General features: G+C 39.0%; 1 protein-coding gene across 1 annotated transcript in view; it reads left to right on the forward strand.

Annotated features, from left to right (window-relative positions):
* The window catches only part of MED13L (mediator complex subunit 13 like), a 305,115-nt gene that overhangs the window by 287,139 nt on the left and 2,001 nt on the right, over positions 1 to 15,975 (forward strand). The window contains exons 24-30 of the mRNA XM_021709241.1: positions 1,051 to 1,274; positions 1,468 to 1,610; positions 5,238 to 5,396; positions 7,086 to 7,262; positions 8,994 to 9,151; positions 11,835 to 11,996; positions 15,475 to 15,587. Coding sequence (XP_021564916.1) covers positions 1,051 to 1,274; positions 1,468 to 1,610; positions 5,238 to 5,396; positions 7,086 to 7,262; positions 8,994 to 9,151; positions 11,835 to 11,996; positions 15,475 to 15,587 — 1,136 coding nt within the window. The remainder of the gene's footprint in view (positions 1 to 1,050; positions 1,275 to 1,467; positions 1,611 to 5,237; positions 5,397 to 7,085; positions 7,263 to 8,993; positions 9,152 to 11,834; positions 11,997 to 15,474; positions 15,588 to 15,975) is intronic.

Below are 15,975 nucleotides of genomic sequence, written 5' to 3' on the forward strand. Positions count from 1 at the left end.
TAAATAAAAATGTCACGTAACAAGCACAAGAAATAAAAACAACTAGCATTCAGAGGCCCTTTGAATGTCCCTTTCCCGTGACTCTAAAGTCACTCTTCTGACTTCTAACCAGGTAGTTTTGCCTGTTTTTGACTTTTATATAAGTTGAATCACATAGTTTATATTCTTATATTTTATATATTTTTTTAAAACTCATTATTGAGAATTATCCATTTTGGTGCTTGTAGTTGTCGTTTTTTCATTCTCTTTTCCATTTAAAATTCTTATTGTATAGGCTGGACATACTATCTCAAGCCTATACACTAGATTTTGGGAGGCCAAGGCAGGAGGATTGTTTGAGCTTAGGACTTTGAGACCAGCCTGGGCAGCACAGCAAGACCTCGTCTCTACAAAAATATCAAAAAATTAGTCAGGTCTGGTGGCATTCACCTGTAGTCCCAGCTACTGGGGAGACTGAGGCAGAAGGATTGCCTGAGCCCAGGAGGTTGAGACTCAGGCAATCCTGATGAAAGGCTGCGGTGGAAAGACTGCCTGAGCTCAGCAAGTCGAGGCTGCAGTTAGCTGTATTTGTGCCGCTACCCTCCAGCCAGGGTGGCAGAGTGAAACACCGACGTAAATAAATAAATATATGTATATCACACACACACACACACACACACACACACACACACACACACACACACACACACACAAACTATATATGTATCTGTATACACACGTTAAGAATATATATTGTTATCGTATGACCGTATCACAATTTATTGTCCATTTTACTGTTGCTGGTTATTCAGGTTATTTTCAGTTGGAGCTATTATGATTAATACTGTTGTAAATATTCTTATACCTGTTTTTTGGTAAAAATACATGTGCATTTTGTAATAAGTAAGTATTGCCTTATATTATTTAAATATAACCGTTTATATAACGGTACTGGAGAGAAAGAGCACGAGAAACTGTTGGTTCCCCTCGGTGTTGTTCTGGGTTTTGTTGTAGACATTAAGTTGGTTGGCTTTGTATTGATAGTGATTTTGATTTTGATTTTGATTTCAGCGGCCCAGCCCAATTCAGCTTTACTCCCCTCCGTTTATATTGGCCCCCATCAAAGACAAGCAGACAGAGCTGGGAGAGACGTTTGGTGAGGCAAGCCAGAAATACAATGTGCTCTTTGTGGGCTATTGTCTGTCTCATGACCAGCGTTGGCTTTTGGCTTCCTGCACTGACCTCCATGGGGAATTGTTAGAGACCTGCGTTGTAAATATTGCTTTACCAAACAGGTGAGAAGGCTTGATGTTATGGTGCATGTGAAATGGTGCTGATGCCTTTCCTCAACTATGAGTTGTTCTAGTTTTCTATCTAAACACAGTGGGAACAGCATGGATAAGTTCTTTGGAATTTTCATGTGTTTGTCTTATTAAGTGATAACTTTGATTCATCTAGGGATCCCTTCCCCATTTCTTTCTTTTTTAGGTCACGCAGGAGTAAAGTATCTGCTCGTAAAATTGGACTACAGAAGTTATGGGAATGGTGCATAGGGATTGTCCAAATGACATCTCTACCCTGGAGAGTTGTGATCGGGCGACTTGGGCGTCTTGGCCATGGGGAGCTTAAAGGTGAGAAATTCCTAGAGCAGTATGTGCAGGAAACAGAGGAAGGGGGCTGAGCTAATGTCATTAACTAAGCTAAGGAAGAAAAATTTTAAATTGGTGGTAAGAATTAAACACCAAGATTATATTTTCTGAATTTTTTTTTTTCTGAGATGGAGTCTCACTCTGTTGCCCAGGCTGGAGTGCAGTGGCACACTCACAGCCACCACAGCCTCGACTTGCTGAGCTCAGGCAGTCTTTCCACCGCAGCCTTCCATTTAGCTGGAACTACAGGCATGTGCCACCACATCCAGCTAATTTTTTAACTTATTGTAGAGTTGAGGTCTTGTCAGTTTGCCCAGGTTGGTCTGGAACCCTAGGCTCAGGCAGTCCTCTTGCCTCTGCCTCCCAAAGTGCCAGGATTACAGGCTTGAACCACCACGCCCAACTATGCTATGATTCTTTTATATATATATAGGATAAACCTGTGGTTTTTGCTGTTGTTGTTTTGTTTGTTCGTTTGTTTTTTTAAGTTGTAATCTTACTCTGTTGCCCAGGCTGGAGTGTAGTGGCACACTCATGGCCACCCTAGCATTGACCTGCTGGGCTCCTGCGGTCCTTCCACCCCAGCCTTCCAAGTAGCCAGAACTACAGGCATGTGCTACCACACCTGGCTATTTTTTTTTTTTATTTTATTGTAGGGACTAGGTCTTGCCAAGTTGCCTGGACTGGTCTCAAACCCGCGGGCTCAGGCAGTCCACAGCCTTGGCCTCCTAAAGTGCTGGGATTACGGGCTGAGCCATCAAGCCTGGGCTCAACCAGTGGTTTTTAAACTTTTCTTTAGCAACAGAACCGTTTATCTAAGTAAAATCTAAAATACTGAATCTCATTATATAAAACAGAAAAAGTATTTTATTAGTATAAAGATGATACTCAGTAAATTCAAGTTTCTAACCTTTATTTACATATTGAGGCAATGGCAAAAACAAGTCAGTTTTAAGACAAAAATTGTACTTCAGAGATTATAGGTAATAGTTGAAGTCATATAAGTACTGCCTTCAATTTGTTTGTTTGGTGTTTGATGATGATACATTTTGTGTTTTTTTATTTTGTTTTGATAGTACACTAGCAAGGAGATCCTGTTTCGTGAGGACAAGTAGTTACAAATAGAAGCAGTTATTATTCACATTGCCACTGCCTGATGTTCTTCATTGCAGAAGCTTGAAAAAGCAGATTTTTGAAGTTGAATTCCCATCTACCAGTACTTAATACTCCTTATCATAAATATACCAGTCAGAAAGCACTAAAAGTAACTGTAGCAGAACACAATTGACCACTAGCAACTGCCTGGCCTTGCACAGAGCTCAGCTCATTTACTACCCAAGTGTAGCTGCTTGTACATTTTTAAAGAGTAGTATGAATAGTCCTAGATTTTTTTTAAGCGTTATTAATGAATGATGCATTTATGAGAAGTTCAATATATGTATACAGATGGGAGCTTTTTTTTCCTAAGGTCTGCACAAAAGCAAGGCTTATATCACAGATTAGTTTGGTGGTTTCTTGCATGCAAAAACATTAGAGCAGAGTCAGCAAAGTTTCTTTGTGAATATTCTCAGCTTTGCAGGCCAGATGGTTGTTGCTGCAAGTACTTATTAACTGCCATTGTAACGTCAGAGCAGCCATAGACAATACCTAAATGAATGAGGGTTGGCTGTGTTTTAATAAAACTTTATTTACAAAAATAGATGTTAGGTAGGATTTGGCCTGTGAATTATAGTTTGCTGACTTCTGCATTAAAACTTGTAAATTATTTCATAGTAAATTATTTCTTCATAGGATATTGATATCTGGTGTTTGCGGAATCCCTGAAATAAAGTCACTGGTACAGATAGACCATGCATTGTAGGAAGTGTCTGTTTATATCTCACTTCTTACAATGCGAGTTAGATCTGTATCAAATTTTCAGGTTTTAGCAGCAGTTGGAAAAATATTATATGATATGTATCTGATAAGTGTTTCTGAGGCATTTATTGCACACAAAAGTTTTTAGTACAAGTTATACTGTAGATTGGCAAAAAATATGACCCTTTTCATTTTTTAAAGAGTATCATACTTATAATGAATCTTGTATCAAGAGCCTGGAGGTCTGATACATTAGGGGATTCATCATTTCATTTCTGTCAGAATTTTTATCTTCCTCCCTAGTTTGCATTTTAGTCAATCTTATTTCTTAAAGACTTTGAGCTATTCTTAACCCCAAGGGAGAGTTAGACTATAATAGGAAAGAGAAGGGGGATAAAAATGGAGTCTAGTCACTCGGTGTTTTGGAAAAGTATTAAGGCCATCTTCCTTCCCTTGTATGACTTTCAGAAGGGGCACACTCTTTTTCCTTATCTCTTAGAGGAGAGGAAGGTAAGTGTGACTAGAGGACCCTTCAAAAGATGGAAAGAAAATGTACTTTCAGGAATAAAAAAGAACTTAGTGTGTAGGAAATCTGTTTGCTAATCTCCAGCTCCTTCCTCTGGGGATTTAAGGTCTGTGCCACATTGCATCTCTGTGGGACAGTGTGAGACAGGAGCTTTTAGATGTCAGAGGCGGCTTTGTGAATTTCTGTTTATTTCCAGAGTGGTTATGATGCATTACTCACACAGCCTTTTCTTTCTTATTTGTTTTGAAATATGGAACTCACCTCTGTTTGATTTTCCAGGGTTTTAAAACATATGTTCTTTATATTCCTGACCACTTTTAATTTAGCTACTTCAATTTGAGGTTCATAGGAATATGAAAATGTTTTTTCATTCACTTGCTCTTTAAGGGGAGAAACAGCTTCTTTGAAAAAATACGTGGAGGTAAAGAAGCCTGCATAGAGTGACATTTCATGAGCAGGTTGTAATCTGACAGTAGCATGCTGCACAGGAATAGTGAATATTTCACATGTGTCAGGGAGGTCAGAAGAAAGGACCAAGTGCTTTTCACATTCCAGAGTACTGTAACCCTCAGCAGTTCTCTCTTTACACATAGTGTTTTTGCTTAGAGGGAATACACAAACATTAGAGAGAAAATTGTGCCAACTTTTCCATCTGAAAAGTACAGCTTAGTGCAGCATCATTTGGAGCACTTTCCCTTACACCCATCACTTGTGAGTTCTTTGGAGCATTCTAGGAATGGTTCTTCTTCATTTCTGCAGCTGCTTGCCTTTCATGGAAACAACCAACCTAGAACAGTAAAACAAAATTGTTTATACGTCCCCCTCACCCCTCAAGTGTGCTCTCTTCCAAAGAAAGGTGCTGATGGGGCAGTGAAAGAATCAGACTTTAAGGCAGAGGAGAAAGGATAGAGTAACTAACACTGGTATCATCATAGAAAAGCCGTATAAGTGCCAAAATCCTCCTAGGTTTGTGCTGGACTCTCAAAGGTCACTTCAGATGTGACTTCGGCATACAGGATAGTAGGCTTTTGTTTTTTTGTTAATGAAGTATAATAGAAGTCAAGTAGCATTGTCTTTATAGCGAAGAGCAAAACCTATATAAAACCATACTCCCTTTAGGGTCCAATCATGGCAATTCAATTACTAGGCAAAACTGGTAAAAAGCTCAAACCTCCTATCAGTATGAATTTCTAAAGACTGTGTATGACTACAATATTTTATTTCAGATTGGAGTATCCTCCTTGGAGAATGTTCACTACAGACAATCAGCAAACAACTCAAGGATGTGTGCCGGATGTGTGGAATCTCTGCCGCAGACTCTCCTTCTATCCTTAGTGCCTGCTTGGTTGCCATGGAGCCACAGGGGTCCTTTGTAGTGATGCCAGGTAAATTTCTTCTTGTCAGTTTTGTTAATTAGATATCACATCAGTTTAGTCCACTCAAACTTAAGTTCACAGACAAGTGTCAAATATATTTTTATTATATCTCTGTAAGAGAAGATTGTACTTTAGGCTCAAATGTGGAAGACATTTGATCCCTTCCAGGAGGAATGGTTTGTGATTTTATTATCTTTGCTGACCATAGCTTGAGGGAGAGACTAAGTTCTGGATATGATTGAGAGCTCTTAGAGTCATAGCTAATAATTGTTACCTGACTCTAATTTATTGTTAGTTTATGAAGATCACCCTCCAAATAAACTATTAAAGTACACACCAAGCCAGGCTTGGTGACTCAGCCTGTAATCCCATGCCTTTGGGAGGCTGAGGTGGTGGATTGCCTGAGCCCGCGGGTTCGAGACCCGCCTGGGCAACTTGGCGAGACCTCATCTCTGCAATAAATCAAAAATTAGCCGGGCATGGTAGCGTGCGCCTGTAGTTCCAGCTACTTGGAAGGCTGAGGCGGAAGGATCTTTGGAGCCCAGCAGGTCGAGGCTGCAGTGACTGGGAGCGGCCACTGCACTCCAGTCTGGGTGACAGAGTGAGACTCCAACTCAAACAAACAAAAAAAGTACACACTAGCATGTTACATAGTTGAATATCCTTTTGCAGACAGGTATTTAACAAAATCTCCAAGCAGTCTTGAAAGGATATTTATGTTTAGAGTCTCTCTGGTTGAGAATGAATGGTGATGCAAACAAGGATAAAGCATTTACCACAGTGCCTGGTACACAGTAAGCTCTCAGTGAATGCAGGTATCAGTTGTGGATGGCTAAAACGTGATCACTAATTTTTTGAAAACCTAGCTGGCTTTTGAAAACCAGCAACTAAGTTATTTTACAATTTTATTAATTACATGATTTTATAATTTTTAAACCTGTTTTTACCATTCAGGTATTCCTTTGATCAGATGGGAGGAGGCCGTCCACTTACTCCTTGTAAAACTCAATAGTGTATAGAATGGGGTTACTTGTCATAAATCCACTGAGAAATAGATGTCCTTATTAGACAGGTGACAAGTTATCCCTGTTGCTTACATCACTTGGGCAATTATGTAACTTTTTTGTGCTTCTGTCCTCATCTATAAATGGGGTTAATATTTCCTACTTTGGGATGTGGTGATGATTGAATGAGATGGCATGAATTAAGAGTTTAACACAAATGGTGGCATATAGTAAGCATTCAATAAGTGTGAGTTATAACGTTTAGTAGTTTTATGGTACCAAGACCATGAGAGTGTTACCATTTAGGAGAACAGTACTTTATACTTTGTGAACAACCACAGAAGGAAAGAAAGTGGAGAACTTATTTTTAGAAATACTTCTTTATACAAGTAATTAAAACATATTCAGTGGACTTGATCCAATTTTATCTTAACCTTTTCAGTATGAAATGAGACTTGGGTTATCATAACTATAGGCTCTGAGTCCGTTTCTTTGAAGATATTTAAACCGTTTGGCTCAACTTTGCATGTATATCCATCATGGCATTTGCATCAGACTCCTGCTCCAGGTCAGGCCCTCCAAAAACCTCATTATCAGGGTTATTCATTGCTACACAAGGGGAGTGTGTGTGTGTGTGTGTGTGTGTGTGTGTGTGTGTGTGTGTATATATATGTTTTGTTTTGTTTTTTTAAAGATGCTGTCACAATGGGCTCTGTTTTTGGCCGAAGTACTGCGCTGAATATGCAGTCATCTCAGCTCAACACCCCTCAAGATGCTTCTTGTACACACATCTTGGTGTTCCCAACATCATCAACCATCCAGGTGGCTCCTGCCAACTATCCCAATGAAGATGGGTTTAGCCCCAACAATGGTGAGTGGAAGACCTTGTATGGATAGAGCTCACTTTCATATGGGATAGAGCTATAATATGGAGTCACTGGACTGCTGTGAGTTTTTTTGTTACATAATAAACAACACATGAAATGTGAAGAGAGGATTGAAGGCTTGAGAATCTTTTTGGTTTTGAAGCTTTAATTTGTCTGCACTATTACCAAGATCAAATAAATAGTTTCCTCTCTTGGCTAATTAATTTTCTTCTGATTTTCATTAAAGGCAAAAATATTATCTGCTTGGCAGTTTTCTGCACATCGGTGCCACTCTTTCAATAAATATTTGATGATCTGATTTGAAATGTATGAAGGCAACATTAAAAAGATAGCTAGTCATTGGGAATCTAATTTACTATACTGTAACTCTGTCACCCAGGCTGGAGTGTAGCAGCACCATCATGGCTACCACAGCCTTGGCCTGATAGGCTTAGGTGATCCTTCTGCCTCGGCTGTCCAAGTAGCTGGGACTACAGGCATGTGCCACAATGCCCAGCTAATGTTTTTGATTTATTGTAGAGATAAGATCTCACCAAGTTGCCCAGGCTGGTCTTGAACCCCTGGGCTCAGGCACTCTTCTTACCTCTTGCCTCCCAAAGTGCTGGGATTACAGGCATGAGCCACCATGCCTGGCTTCCTTATTTGATTATTCTTAATAGAATTTTTGGCTTGAATATTTGTTAAGGCCTTTGTTAAGAAATGGTTATTTATTAACTATAAAATGCTCAATGTTATGTATCCATTTGCATTGTTTTTGATGACTTTTGCTCATGGTAAATTGAGAGGGGGGAAAAGGATGCCAAATCTTATGTATTGTATGATCACAATGGGATAAGAAATATATGAGAAAATGGAAGAATCATGGCAAAAATGTTTATGGTGATTGGGTTGTGGGTGACGGTTTTCCCTTATTTGTTTTTATTTGGTTTTCTTTGTTTTATTTGGTTTTCTATTATTTGTAATGTTCTGCTGTGGATGCACCTTACTTTTATAATGTGGGAGAGAATTTCTCAATAAAAAGCATTGTGCTTTGATCTGCTTTTGGAATAGGCCTTCAGTTTCAGGGCAAGTTCACACCTACTAGCATGCATTCATTCAGCCTTCAATATTTTAGATTGGGTGCATAGATGGAGTCTGCTGTAGTCTTGTGTGGTGTCAACTTTAACTTTGTTTAATAATTAGATTGCTTCTTTAGCTCATTTACCATCTTTTTAGATGCCTTTGGAAGCTATACAGAGTGTGGGGTTTTATTTTATGTTCTTTATTTCTCTGTTTTGTTAATACTTCACGTTAGTAGATCTCTGGATAAGAGTACAAAATGTCGTGACCTGCCTGGGCAACTTGGCGAGACCTCATCTCTACAATAAATCAAAAAATTAGCCGGGCGTGGTAGCGCGCGCCTGTAATTCTGGCTACTCGGAAGGCTGAGGTGGAAGGATTGCCGGAGCCCAGTAGGTCGAGGCTGCGGTGGCCGGGAGCGGCCACTGCACTCCAGTCTGGGCGACAGAGTGAGACTCCAACTCAAAAAAAACAAAACAAAAAAAAAGGTACAAAATGAAGGAATAGACAGTACCCAGTAGACCCTCACTGAATCCTACTAAGTTGTTAATAGAATGTGTCCATAATAGCTCTAGGGTAACAAAACATGATATTGGTTAAGTTAGAGGTATGGATTATTTTTATAATTTTTGTGCTTTTTTTTCCTTCCTCTCTAGATGATATGTTTGTTGACCTTCCATTCCCAGATGATATGGACAATGATATTGGCATATTAATGACTGGGAACCTCCATTCCTCTCCCAATTCCTCCCCAGTTCCCTCTCCAGGCTCTCCTTCTGGAATTGGTGTGGGTTCTCACTTCCAGCATAGTCGGGTAAGGATGATTTGAAGTACGTTGTTTAAAACAACCATACCTTCAGGAAAATATGACATATGATCATCTTTTTCCTACCTGCACCTTTCTTCTTGATGGTCTTGGACCTTGGTACAAGAGAGATAAGTGGGAAAGTAGTTGTTCCGTTTTAAATCAAAGGCAGGAATTTGGAAGAAATGTGTTATTATTCCTGATAAGTAACCTTCGTTGGAAGAACAGTCCTATTACAGGTGCAAGGGTTTTATGCAGTTGCATTGTTAGCAAAAATTAACTCCAGTTGCTTGCTGCTTTCCAGCTATTTTTTGTTTTTTCCAAAATAGTGGCTTTTAAGATGTTAGTTCATCACCCCTACTTATTCAACATGCAAAGTAACTGTGTTAATTGAAGTGGTTGCTTGTTCTGCAAGGAGCCTGACTGTACTATTCATGTCCTGTTGTGGTTCTGTTCTCTGTAGCCAGTCTGAAAGAATGGCAAGAGCTGTCAGGAGGCTGATTTTACAGACATGTCCAGGTTAATGCCAGAATATTAAGGGAAAAAACAAACAAACAGAGCTTGCAACTTGTTTCATCTTTAAATATCCCATGGATTTTGGAGCCAAATTAGCAGAAGATTTAAAAGTTAAAAACTTAACTCCTAGGCCGAGCTTGGTGGCTCAGCCTGTAATCCCAGCACTTTGTGAGGCCAAGGTGAGTGGATTGCCTGAGCCCATGCGTTTGAGACCAGCCTGGGCAACTTGGCGAGACCTCATCTCTACGATAAATAAAAAAATTAGCCGGGCCTGGTAATGTGCACCTGTAGTTCTGGCTACTTGGAAGGCTGAGGCAGAAGGATTGCTGGAGCCCAGTAGTTTGACGCTAGAGTGGCCATGAGTGTGCCACTGTATTCCAGCCTTGGCAACGGAGTGAGACTCCAACTCAAAAAAAAAGAAGACCAAAAAACTTAACTCTTAATAGCTTGGGGTAACTTTCACAGCTAAAAGATATATGCCACATCACTGTCTTGCACTTTATATTTAAAATGTGAACTTAAGGGGTTAAGACTTAGAAATATAGCAGTGTCTAATATCTTAGACTTAACAAGTATGAGCAACCTTGCTCACACTCATTTAGACACAAAGATGGATGTAAAGGACTTAGGTTTCCATAGAGTGGAACTTTTATTGCCAGCATTGACTTCACTGAAGGACTATCAAGAGAAAGGAAACATAAGGCTTAGTTTAGCCACAGAGCAGGAGATACAGGGCAGGGCAACTCAGACTGACCCCCATGCTATTACCTTGCCCCATCACCTCCTTCTAGAAGGAAGAGATTTTAAATGTCTTCATTTCCTTTACAGTTATTTGTCAGTTAATGACAATTTATTTGTTCATTGGCAATGGTTGTAGTAGGAACCAAAACTACAAATTTTACATTGGATAGTTTTAAATCATGATTAATTTTAATTCTGGAAGCAAGTAGTTTAGCAACTAAGAATATCGGCCCAGGAGTCTGAGAAAAACAGCCCTGAGTTGCAGTTCTAGGGCTATTAGACTTGTGACCTGGGTCGAGCCACCTTCACCTGTCTTAGCCTTAGTTATCTTATCTGTAAAATGAGTAATAGCAACTCCTCCTAGTGCCTGTTGCTTTAATTTAGTTTATCCGTTAACACAGGGTGGTAATTGAAGCATAATGTTAGTTTTATGAAAAACAGAGATGCTCTTATTTCCTCCCTTATGTTGGAGCCTCAAGCACCAAAATCTCTTATTGAGTGTCACAATTTAAACAATCCTGTTCTGAAGCTAGTCAGGTGGCCTTTTTCAATCCTGAGCACCTGCAGCTGGGGGACCTCCAGGAGACTTTTAGCATTTCCTTTATCTGAACCATTAAGCACTCTTTGATATCCTGTTAAGACATTACAGCAGGGAAAAGAATGTGTTCAAGGTAGCAGCGAGTTTTTATCTTTTAATCAACTCAGAATTGATACTGTTGAATGTAGTAGTTGAGGATTATTTTCTTTCTCCTAAGCAGAAGGCTTTTGAAAACAAATGGACTACTTGCTGCTTGCATAAAAGGTACATCTTCAATTCTTGAAGCTAGGTGAGAGAATTGAAGTTGAGGAAGAATGTTAGTTGCAGACAAGCCTAGTGAGCCTCTTCAGGAGTCTTTTAGTAAGGGGATTGCTGCACATGAAAACATGGCTTCCTCATGAGCAAGTCCCATATTGTGGGCAAGTCAGTAACACTGCTGCTGTACATGCACTGGTGTCACGTCTTCCTGAGCAGTGCTTGTGGACCGTGGTCAGGCAGGTGCACTTGTGTTTTTGGTTGGTTGCTGGTGAAAGGGCACATGGGTGTGGTAGAACCTTCAGCTGTGTCAGAGATACACAGTCTTTTCATTTTAGTTTGTTACATAATAATGCCATGGAACAGATTTTACATTCTGTAGAAAAGAAACCAGAGCAAATAAATCTGCACATGCTTGACTGATGTTTTGCTAGTGTCTTCTGCCTGAGCTGTGGTTTTATCAGATGTCTGTGTGTGCAGCAAGAACGATTCCTTCCCTGTTTACCTTTTTCAGTCACCTGGTGTTTTCCTTTGAGATGCTGCTTCACAAAGAAGATTAGTTACTGCAGTGTGTAGAGTGAAAGTTCTTTTTTAAAGCTTTATGATAAGTGCTGACCATGCTTTTGGGATTTTGTTTTTCAGAGCCAGGGTGAGCGCCTTCTTTCTAGAGAAGCACCAGAGGAGCTAAAGCAGCAACCTTTGGCCCTTGGGTATTTTGTATCAACTGCCAAAGCTGAGAATCTCCCCCAGTGGTTTTGGTCATCGTGTCCCCAGGCTCAAAACCAGTGCCCTCTTTTCCTGAAGGTTGGTTTGGAGTCATATTTGAAGTTTGCAAGAAATGAGTGATTTATGCTTAAATTTAATTTTGGTTAGAAATTTCAGCCCTAGCCACCATTGTCTTATTCTTTTGCCTGTTTCTCTCATATCTACTTATACTCTGAGAATATTTTAATTTCACTTGTAGGGGCAGAGTAGAATTTATGAGAAGAACCCAAAACCATGTCACAAGGAAATGAATTGCTTTAGCCCAGGGGGAGAGTTTGTGGGGCTCAAAGGGTAAATCTAGGATGGACACATGTTTCTCCAAGACTATATCATATCATTGTTGGTAAAGTTAAGCCTGAATGGAAGGTGTAACTAGCTGCGCTGTTTTTCCCCTGCCATGAACTATCAGCATTCTTCCTTAGAGATGGGTAAGAGTCAACTAAAAACTTCCCACATTTATACTTGCTTCTTCCTTTATATTTCTTAGAACTTTTTATTACAGATTTTAAGGATTAAAAGCAAAAGATCCTCTATTTGTGGTTTTTATTAAAGACCATATAATGAAATCCATTTCTTGCCCACAGATTGGCAAAAAAACCCCCCAAAAACTAAAGGTTTGACAGTGTACTCTGTTGGCAGGGATGTGGGGGAAAGGCCCTGGTGTTGGAGGGAATACTGAATGATACAACCCTATTCATTAATTATCCTTTTGGTGCAGCAGTCCCACCTCTAAGGAATATTCTAAAGATACTTTGGCAAAAACAAACAAATGACATGTAAAAGACTAGAAAAAGCCTAAATGTCCATCAGTCAGAGACTCATTGAATCAGCTGTGGTACATCCAGATGGTGAAGTATTTAGTTATTCATAAGAGAACAAGGAATATCTCTATATAATCATTTTGTGAAGTATAGATTACCATGGAGTAATCTATGAGAAGTGCATGCATATATATATTTACATGGACATATCTGCTTACATTTTCAAAAAGAAACAATGGAAAGTTAAACCAAAAACTTACAAGATGAAGCAATTTTGTTTTTCTAATGTTAACTTTAAAAAAATACAATTTATAAATTTAGAAAAGGAAAAAAACTTTATTTCTTATAAAGAGTTACAGCCTGCAAGGTAGCTATTCCACCTGAAAGCTGGGAAGCATGCCTTCAGCCAAGACCAGACAGGCATTTCTAAGAGGGAAGGGTTGGAGTAGGAGCTTTATGCTGAATGAGTTGGTTAAACATACATATTCAGCAGGTTACAGAAGGAGCTATGGATATTCATGAAGGTGTTCCTGACACATGTGCACTGAACAAACATTCATGTAACAAATTCATGTTCACTTTGGGGTGGAGACTTAACATTTAAATATATTAAAGTTAGACTCTGTACATCAAAAGGTCTTTTCAGGACATGAAGGCACATGTGTGTAATCTCTGTAAACTGACCAGAACTAGTCCATGGTTGGTGGTCTTCTTATCAGAAGAAAGTGAATGAAGTCAGTCTCTTGTCCATTCAAAGCTGTAGTTAAGGCTGGGGTCATTTAGTCAGCATCTGGTGGAGCTGCAAATTGTTTTAATATTGCTTATCTCCAGGGTCAGTGCTTGTTTCGCTACTAGAGAAAAAGAAAAACCTGGGGCAGTTAGAACATAGTTTACACTTAAAGTATAGGGAGTATGTGACTTAACCCTTACCTGGCATGACCTTAAGCCTTGTGTATAATTTGGTATCTTACTGCCACTGCGAGTCTATCTTATCAGTCTTATGATGTCTGTTTTAATGTTAATGTTGGTCAGTTATTATGTTTGAACCATAAAAGGGAAGAGGTATAATGAGATGTGTCTGACCTCCCATCCCATCATGACTGGAAACTAAGTTTTTAAGGTTTTTCTGGGGTCTCCTTGGCCAAGAGGAGGTCCATTCATTTGGTGGGGGGCTTAGGATTTTATTTTTAGTTGACTCTAATGATTTAACAGAATTACAAGATCAAAGAAGTTAAATAAAAATGCATGTATTTATTTTTAATTAAAAGTATCAGCATAAACCTGGATTTATTTATTTTTTCTCTCGAAGAAATATACTTATTTTTTTTTAGCTCTGTCTACTAAAAAGGCTTAGCAGCAGTAAACACTTCTATTGCCATGATTTTGGTTCCTAAATGCCACTGATCATTCAAAAGAACAACTAGAGTTCTTTGAAGAAATGACTGATTTCAGGTCTGAAGCAAGAAATAGTCAAAATGAAGCTGGGACATCTTGTCACACCTAAAAACAAAAGAGTTACCAAAGATCATTAAAGTCATATCAAAGATCTCAAGATCCATCTTGGAGGGTAGCCCTGTTGGCTAGGGATGAGACAAGTTGATCATCAAAAAGAATGATGATAGCAATAGATTGAAATAAATCCTTGGATTCATAATTTTGCTGAAAAACAAGATAAATTTAGCCATCTTTTGAAACTGCTAGAGCAGCAGTTTATTAATCTGAAAATTGAAAAATACAGAGAAAGAATCAAGCATTTCTACATTGCCTCTCCTTTACATATTATGTTTAGTTATTTAATAAAATAAACTATGCTAAAACCATTAGGTGAAAAATTGATCAGGGAACTTCATAATGGATGTAGTATACTGGTGCCAGCTGAATCATATTACTTCAAGTGGGACAGCAGACATTAGGTGTCCTTTGATGTTCTGCACTAAGAGGAATACATCACCAGCTATGAAATACTCTTGTACCCCCCTCAGCCCTTCAGTGGAATCTTAACTTAATTAGGCCTCTAGATCTGTCAACTTATGGGAAATCTGGAGAATAGAAGAATATGTTAAAACACTACTGCAAGGATATAAATCAGCCACATCTAGATTGTGAGTCCTGCCACAGATTAAGTCCTTAAGAAGCACATCATTTAATCACTTACAATGTATGTATCTGGTTGGCTCATGATTTTGGTAAACAAAATGTAAAAAGACACTTTTGAGATAATCATGGAAGATTGTACATAGATTGGGTATTACATGATATTAAAGAATCACTGTTAAGTTTTATTGTGTATAATAATTACTATTATTAAAGGGCCTTATCTATTAAAGATACTGAATTATTTGCAGAAAAAATAATACAGTATTTGAATTTTTCTTTTAAAATACTTCAGAAAAATAAAACAAAAAAGTGTTGAATATTGGTAACTATTTCATCTTGGTGATATGAATTCATGGGACCTTATCATATATTATACTACTTTTGTGTGTGCTAGACTATTTCCATTAAAGAAACAAAATGTTGTGGCCAAAAAAAGAAAAATAGGTCCCTAAAGCCTGGTTTTGGTTTTTTTCCAACTGTAGGTTATGAAGTTATTTGGGATTACATTAGGGGTTACTGAGCAACTTAAAATTTGTAGACTCATAGAAACCGTGACTCTAAGGATTTTCTGGAGCATCAGCTCTAGCAGACACAGCCTACCCCATCCTGCACTGTGCTAATCTAGACCAAGGAAGTGACTCTCTCTCTTTTCTCGCCAGGCTTCACTGCATCACCACATTTCAGTAGCACAGATGGACGAACTTCTCCCTGCCAGGAGCTCTCAGCGGGTCCCACATCCTCTTGACTCCAAAACCACGTCTGATGTTTTAAGGTAGATACCGACCTAGACAACATAGCAATTCAGTTTGAAATTATATTCCTTTGTTCTTGTTGTTCCACGATGTTTTAATTTAGCATGGTATTCATGGAAAGATGCTGCCATTCGTACAGTGAGGCAGTGTCTGATCCACAGTGAGAGCTGCAGTCCCCCTGTAGAAGCCTGGGACAGGCAGTGTCAGATACTTTCTTCAGTTAGTTACATTCAAGTGCAGGTGCCTTTGCTTCCTGTTCAGAGGAGGTATTCCATGGTGATGATAAAAGGTCAGATGAAGGGGTGGATAGTTAGAAGACAGTATCCCTGCATTGAAAACACTTTTACCGTCTGAGCCCACGGGTTCGAGACCCGCCTGGGCAACTTGGCGAGACCTCATCTCTACAAT

This window comes from Carlito syrichta, unplaced genomic scaffold (genome assembly GCF_000164805.1).
Source record: "Carlito syrichta isolate Samal-C Ts95f unplaced genomic scaffold, Tarsius_syrichta-2.0.1 Scaffold169430, whole genome shotgun sequence".
NCBI lineage: Eukaryota > Metazoa > Chordata > Mammalia > Primates > Tarsiidae > Carlito > Carlito syrichta.